Genomic DNA, 7,004 nt, shown 5'->3' with positions numbered 1-7,004 from the left:
CGTCCTTTCCTGGTGTCTGGTTGGGAATGTGTTTCCCTATCCCAAGCTCATCATTGACCTACCGTCACCTCGCTGCCCTCCTTGCTGTCATCTTCCGGGACTCCCGTCCGGCTCATCCTGGGTCCGGGGGCCCCTATGTACTCCTGTTCTCTACTTCACACAGGCTCTGGAAATATTCTGTGTCGCCACAAGGTTTTCCCCGACATTCACTCGAAGTTGCTGCAAATCACCACCATTCCCACCCACCCTGATTTGTATTTAAGTTGAGGGCTTCCTTTGTTCCACGTAAAGTCATAAGCGCTTGAAATGTATTAACTGTTGTATTGCTCATAAAACTGAAGGGGTCGTGTGCTATTTTTTCAACACCCTCATTTTACAGGTGAGAAAACAACGCAAAGACGGTAGATGCTTCCCTCAAGATGAAACATTCGGTAAGTGATGTGAACTTAGTCTGATTCCAGCAAGTGCACTGTTAATCTGCCACACTTTAAAAACGCTCCAATGAGTTGAACAAAACCATCGAGTGCTTATAAGTGAACACGCAGCCTTATAAAACATGAGGACGATTTCTAAGTACTGATATACAGTGACTTCCAGCATACATGATTAACTTTTTGAAATATGGTAAAGGAGAGGAAATAAGAATACAATACATACATGTATATGTATTTCCTTGATTTTGTGTTTTTAAAAACCTGAATGTTACACTAGACACTAAAAAAATGGTTAATTTTATCTTTTTTTTTTTTTTTTTTAAAGTAAACTCCATGCCCAGCATGGAGCCCAATGCAGGGCTTGAACTCAGGACCCTGAGATCAAGAGTCGGAGGCTTAACCAACAGAGCCACCCAAGAGCCCCAAAAATGGCTCACTGTAAAAGACAGGATGGGATAAGGATGGAAGTGAGACTTTCTTCCTAGTAAGACTTTCTTTTTTTTTTTTTTTTTAAGATTTTTTTTTTATTTATTTGACAGAGAGAGACACAGTGAGAGCAGGATCACAAGCAGGGGGAGAGGGAGAGAGAGAAACAGGCTTCCCGCGGAGCGGGCAGCCCGACGCGGGGCTCGATCCCAGGACCCCGGGATCATGACCCGAGCCGAAGGCAGACGCTTAACGACTGAGCCACGCAGGCGCCCCTTCCTAGTAAGACTTTCAACCATAGACCCATTTATATGTTTTACATACTCAAAAAATAGAAAAGAAAAAAGTAAACTTAAAATTGAAAGCACACCCAAATCAATACACCTAACTGTACATTAAATTGGAACTATAACATCATAGAGAAAACTGATTATTGAACAGAGTTCTCTATATACTTTCAGTGAAATATATTCTGAGGACAAAAGCATTGCAAAGAAAATTTGAACGTTTATGTAAGAAAGGTGAAGAAATAAAAATAGAGAAACATACAGTCTGATTCTCATCATTTGAGGTAATGTTCTATAAAGTCACCACCAACACTGCATTAGCAAATATTTAATCATTGCTTCTAGAGGAAATAGAGGGCTAGGTTCTTGTGAGTATCTGGTCACAACATTTTCATCAACTAACCAATATATAACCTTGTTTGATGGATGTTTCTATTTCAAGGCACCCTCAATATGTAATTGATTCATTAACCTTGAACTCAAGACCAATAGCACTATTATTCATGCCTGAAGGAAGCTTATCTAACATATGTATTTTCTCCCTCAGGCAGATCACAGGCTTCGTGTGCCTTGGAACACTAGAAAGCACTTTCACACTATGCTTGGAGGCCATTTTAAACAGCAAAATCACCAACAAAAATCATAAAAATGCAGAAAATGTGGCATAGACACTTGTTTATAGGATGAGAGATGAAGAAAGAAAACAGTGTCATCTTGTTCAATCTCAGCCACGAACGTGTGTGATAGGCAACTAAAAATTTTCACTGCTCTGTGCATGTCTTCAAATGACTGTGAAGACCCCCAGTATGATTTGGGAGTTACAAATAAATTTTATCAAGTAGGTAAATTCACAAATATGGAATGCATAAGTAATGATCATTGACTGTATCTGTTTAACCACTAGAAGGATAAACAGAAAACAAATGGTTATCTATAGGCAGGAAAGTGGAGGGAATAGGGATATAAAATGTTGAAAACATCAGATAAGAGTTTTGGGGAACAGATATTTGTGCAGTCCCAAAGTAGTACCCTCCAGATCAACAAAGTAATAATACAAAGGAGAGAACTTTTAAAATGAATCATTCAGAGATAACCAAGTATCAAACTTAGCATCACTAAAAAGGGGCTAATTTGAAGCTTTGTTACAGGTTGTAATGCAATATGACATATACAATGTCACCTATGAAGTATGCTTGCCAAAAATGCTAAGCTCAATTTAATCAAGTGTAGATCTAACTTCTGGCTTAAGAAGACATGGAGGAGAGAGAACTAAGTTAAATTACAACTGGATGAAACAATCAGACAAATCCAGAATGTGGGACAATCTAAAAGCCAACGGGCCTGTTCTCTTCAAAAAGTTAGTGTCATGGGAGAAAACAGATGGAAGCAACCATCCAGATTGCAGTAGCCAGCCTCTAAGATAGCCCCCAATGATTTTTGCTTCCTGGTGTTCATAACTTGTGTATTCCCCTCCCCCACTGAAGAGGACTGACCTGTATAACCAGTAGGATATTGTAGATAGGACAGGTCATAAAAGACATTGCTATTTCTGTCTTGCTCTCTCTTGGGTCACTAGTTCTTGGGTAAACCCCTGCCCTTCAGCAGCTTTATAGAAGGGTCTACGTGTTAAGATGTAAAGGCCTCCTGCCAACAGCCAGCACCAACTTGCCATCCAAATCTCCTTCACCTGGCTGGCTCATAAAGCCCTAATACTTCAGTGAACAACTCTATGCTGATGACTCCAAAATCCGTATTTCTAGCCCCTATTTCTCTCTGCTTCAAATCCAACTTAGTATGCCCCCAAATGAACTCACCATCATCCCTCCCAAATATGTTCCTCTTCTCATGTTCACTACACTAATTCATTACCTCTTCACCCACTGACCAGGCTAGTAAACTAGGCAGCATCCTTGACTCCTCCCTCTCCTTCATCCCCCATAAATCAATCAGCCACCAAGTCCCTTGGGTTGTACTTTTTGCTTTTTAAAAAGTAATCTCTACACCCAATGTGGTGGGTCAAGAGTTCAAGATCAAGAGTTGCATACTCCACTGACTGAGCCAGCCAGGTGCTCTGGGTTCTAGTTTTTAAGTATTTCTCAACCCTGTCCACTTCTCTCTGTCTCCATGACGAGAGGCCGGAATTCTTGTGACACATATAAATTATTTGAAGTTCAAATTTCAGTGTCCATAAATAAAGTTTTATTGGAATATAGCCAAGTTTGTTTATGTATTGTCTGTAGCTATTTTCATGTGGTAAAGGCAGAATTAAATAGTTCTGACAGACACTTTGTGGTCCATAAACCCTAAAATATTTACTAATAACCTTGTCGTTACAGTAAAAACTAGGAAGAACCTAGGTGACCTTTAACAGTACAAAGGATAAATATATTCCAAAATGTTCATACAATAAAATGTGCTAGCAATGGAAAAACAGATTTATACCCCTACACAAGGGAGTTAACCTCAGGCATATGTTGAGTGAATAAAAGCAAATCTTAGAAGAATATATACAGCATTATTCCATTTATACAAAGTTCAAAAATGATCTGTGTGGTAAAACTATAAAGAGGAGCTAGGGAATAAGTAATGTGAAATTCAGTCTAGTGATTACTGCTGCATGGGGGGCTATCCTTTTTTTTTTTAAAGAGAGTGGTGAGTACAGAGGCGCTCGTTTTGACATTCTTTTTGCTTTAAAATATTGTTTGTCCTTCCTCATTATTAAATACAAACCATTAAAAAAAATTACAACTGCTCTGAAGGGAATTGGGTCTTGCTCATGCCTTTTTTGTTTTCTACCATTGGTGGGGTTAGACAAGGAAAGATGCTCTTAGACCCGAGTTTGGGAATCTGGGAAGGAGTTTGGTAGCCTGAGTTCTTCTGAAAAATAGAGAATTTAATATTCCTTGGAGATAATCTTGGAGGGAAAGAATATAGAGAGGAGTCAGCAAATGTTCTGAGGCTGGGGACTAAGGAGAGAAGGCCAGTGAAAACGTGACCAAGACTCTCTCCTTGACCAAATTCTAGTCATGCTCACCTGAGCACTATTCTCAGCTAGGCCTCAACCTTGGCCTAGAAAAACTGCATACTCTCAGCACAAATGATTTCATCCCCCACACCTCCTGTGTACACACACTTAGAGACTTGAACGCTAGCATTGTTTCTAACAGCTCAAGGCCACATTCCCTAGAATGACCCCAGGACCCCTTAGAGTCCCTTCCTGAAAAAGCTCAAGGCTGCCAGGAGAATTTTGTTTGTTCCAGTCCCAAATCTGGTGGTAGACAGATAGATCCTGAGCCCTCTCTTACAGCAGTTACTTTAGAAAGTTTGCAATTATACTTTCTCTGCCTTTGAGATGTAAACCTACTATCCCAAACCCTTTCTCTGAAGATGGGAGAGCTGTCTTTTTGAAATGCAAACATTCAGGGAGAGAACTGTGGCTCTCAATCCCAGTTCCTGAGTGGGAAGATACAGGCCTAACTTTGGTGGGTGCCTTGTTTAATTTGCACAACCAGCTCTGGTCATAAAGATAGAAGTTTGTTTCTTCCCTTGGTTAGGCTCCAATTAGCAAGCCCAGATGGCTTAGTCACATGGATCATCCCCGCCCTCAGCACTCCTCAGTGCCTTCCCTTAGCACACCCCTCCCTGCCTTTTGAAAGTCTCCAGCCTTCTGTTTCCATAAAGTTGATTTCAGGTCATACTGGAACCCCTTCCTTCTGTCAGTAGTTTACTGTTGGAAAAAAAAAAAATCCATCCTCACCTCTTTAACCAGTGTCTGACTTTATCTTTGACAAAGGCCACAATGATGGGGTGGCTAATGGAGTTTGAGGAACAAGGGTATCTAATGTTCTGTTTGGAATTATTTTCTATGATATAAAACCCTTCTCCATCGTCTTTTTACTTTTATCTTTCATTTCAGTAAAATTTAGTAGCAATACAAATGACTTTTAAGAGTGGGTTTTTAAAGAAAATATGGTATGCTTCTGAGTGTCATGCCTGGAATGATGCATCGGAGAAGAGATATAGCACGCTCCATAGCGAGAAGATCTGTACGTCTGTGAGAGGGATTGTTCCAGTAGCAGTAGGAGTTTAAAGCCAGAATTGACTATGAGATTATAATCCTAAGAATTTACAGAAATCTTGGACAGGGCTTTGGAATTCCACTGCAGGTGGAAAGGGGGTTCCTGGGACAAAGACCTACCCATGGGCATATGGGTTACATATATTAATAACTTTATACAACCTGTATGAAACCTCAAGTGTCTCTTTTTGTACACCCCCTTCCTCAATAGATCACATCTTTCCTTCCCATTTTTCTGTATTTTATCCACATTTCAACTATACAACTCATCCCACACCACATGTATTTCTTTATATATGTTTCCCTCTGATTGGACTTTGAAGCCCTTGTGATAGAACTATGTTTTACTCATCTTAAAATTCACTTTGTCTTTTCGTTCAGTCAACAAATATTTATTATGTACTTGGTACTAGGTTCTGGGGACTCAATAATACTTGAGTCCTTCAGCGTTTCCAGTCTAAAAGAGCCTGAGAACCAAGGATCTACATTAAGCAGATTAAGCAGGTACTTAATATGTACGGAATAAATGAATTAATGAACGAACTTGTTCTGAGTCATGGGCAGCCACAATCTCTTCAAAGAATGGCTCTGGACAAGCACATTTACAGACACTGGCGGAATTATCTTCCTTCCTGACCATAGGTTTACTTCGGTAGCATCATTTAATGACAAGGGTTCGCCAGCTTTGTCTGTAGGAAGGCCAGAGAGTCCGTATTTCCAGCAGTGTGGCCTATATGGTCTTTGTTGCAACTGCTCAACTCAGACCACTCAGCCTTGTGGTTGTGGGGTTAAAGCAGCTGTCGTAGTCAACACTTAACCGAATTAGGGTGGCTGACTGCCAATAAAACTTCATGGACAGATGATGAAATTTGCATTCTTCTCATTTTCACAAGTCACAAAACAGCGTTCTTCTTTAGATTTTTTTTTCAACCATTTAAAAATGTAAAACCGTCCTTAGCTTGTGGGCCGTACAAAAACAGGCGGCAGACTGACTTTGGCCCCCAGGCCGTAGTTTGCTGGAAGACGTTTTAGAAAATCCCTAATGAAAAAAAGAAAAAAAAATATATATATATTTCTATTAAATACATACAAACACCCCCCCCCCCATTCTTGTGGATAACCGTCTTTGCTGGAGGTTGAATGGAAAAGGAAGCCCACACAAAGCATTAATTAATTAATATGTCACGGCAGCATCAACTCTATGGACCAGAAGTCTATTTATGGAGGGAATAAGATACAGAGTTAGGTTGTACTGCCAAAACGACGCGATCCCAAGCGGAAAGAAATCAGCAGGTGGCAGGGTGCCGAAGCCAAGGCACCTCCGTCACTGCTCAGACCCGAGCATCCCTAACCGGCAACGCCACCCTGGGCCGGGCTTCCCGGGAGGGCTGCGGGACGGCGCAGACGCACTCGTTCCGCCTTCCCACCAATCTCGACCCTCGACGCGTTCCGTTCGTGCGTGGAAGAGCCCGGCGGGAGGAGAGGCCGCTCCGTGGGCAGGGGCTGCGGCGCGCCCAGCGGCTGGACCCGGCGACGGCGCGGATGGCGGACTCGCAGCCGTTCTGCGTGGCGGAGGAGCGCAGCGGCCACTGCGCCGTGGTGGACGGAAACTTCCTCTACGTGTGGGGGGGCTACGTGGTAAGGGGAAGAGCGGGACGGGGCGGACTCGCGCCGGGAGCCCGCCCGGCCTCTCGGCCGGAGCGGACGCCGAGCGCCCGCCCACACCCGGCCCCGAGGCGGTGGCCGGTCCGCGGCCCGGGCCCGGCGCGCCCGGCGCCG

At 42.7% G+C, this 7,004-nt stretch overlaps 1 protein-coding gene across 1 annotated transcript in view; it reads left to right on the top strand.

Moving 5' to 3' along the window:
• Nucleotides 1-6,748: 6,748 nt before the first annotated feature.
• KLHDC1 (kelch domain containing 1) overlaps nt 6,749-7,004 on the top strand; it is a 47,981-nt gene continuing 47,725 nt past the window's right edge. The window contains exon 1 of the mRNA XM_044918199.1: nt 6,749-6,863. Within this exon, the coding sequence (XP_044774134.1) occupies nt 6,768-6,863 (96 nt within the window). The 5' untranslated portion in view covers nt 6,749-6,767. The remainder of the gene's footprint in view (nt 6,864-7,004) is intronic.

Source organism: Neomonachus schauinslandi, chromosome 9 (genome assembly GCF_002201575.2).
Source record: "Neomonachus schauinslandi chromosome 9, ASM220157v2, whole genome shotgun sequence".
Lineage (NCBI taxonomy): Eukaryota > Metazoa > Chordata > Mammalia > Carnivora > Phocidae > Neomonachus > Neomonachus schauinslandi.
This window is presented reverse-complemented; position numbering and strand designations above follow the sequence as displayed.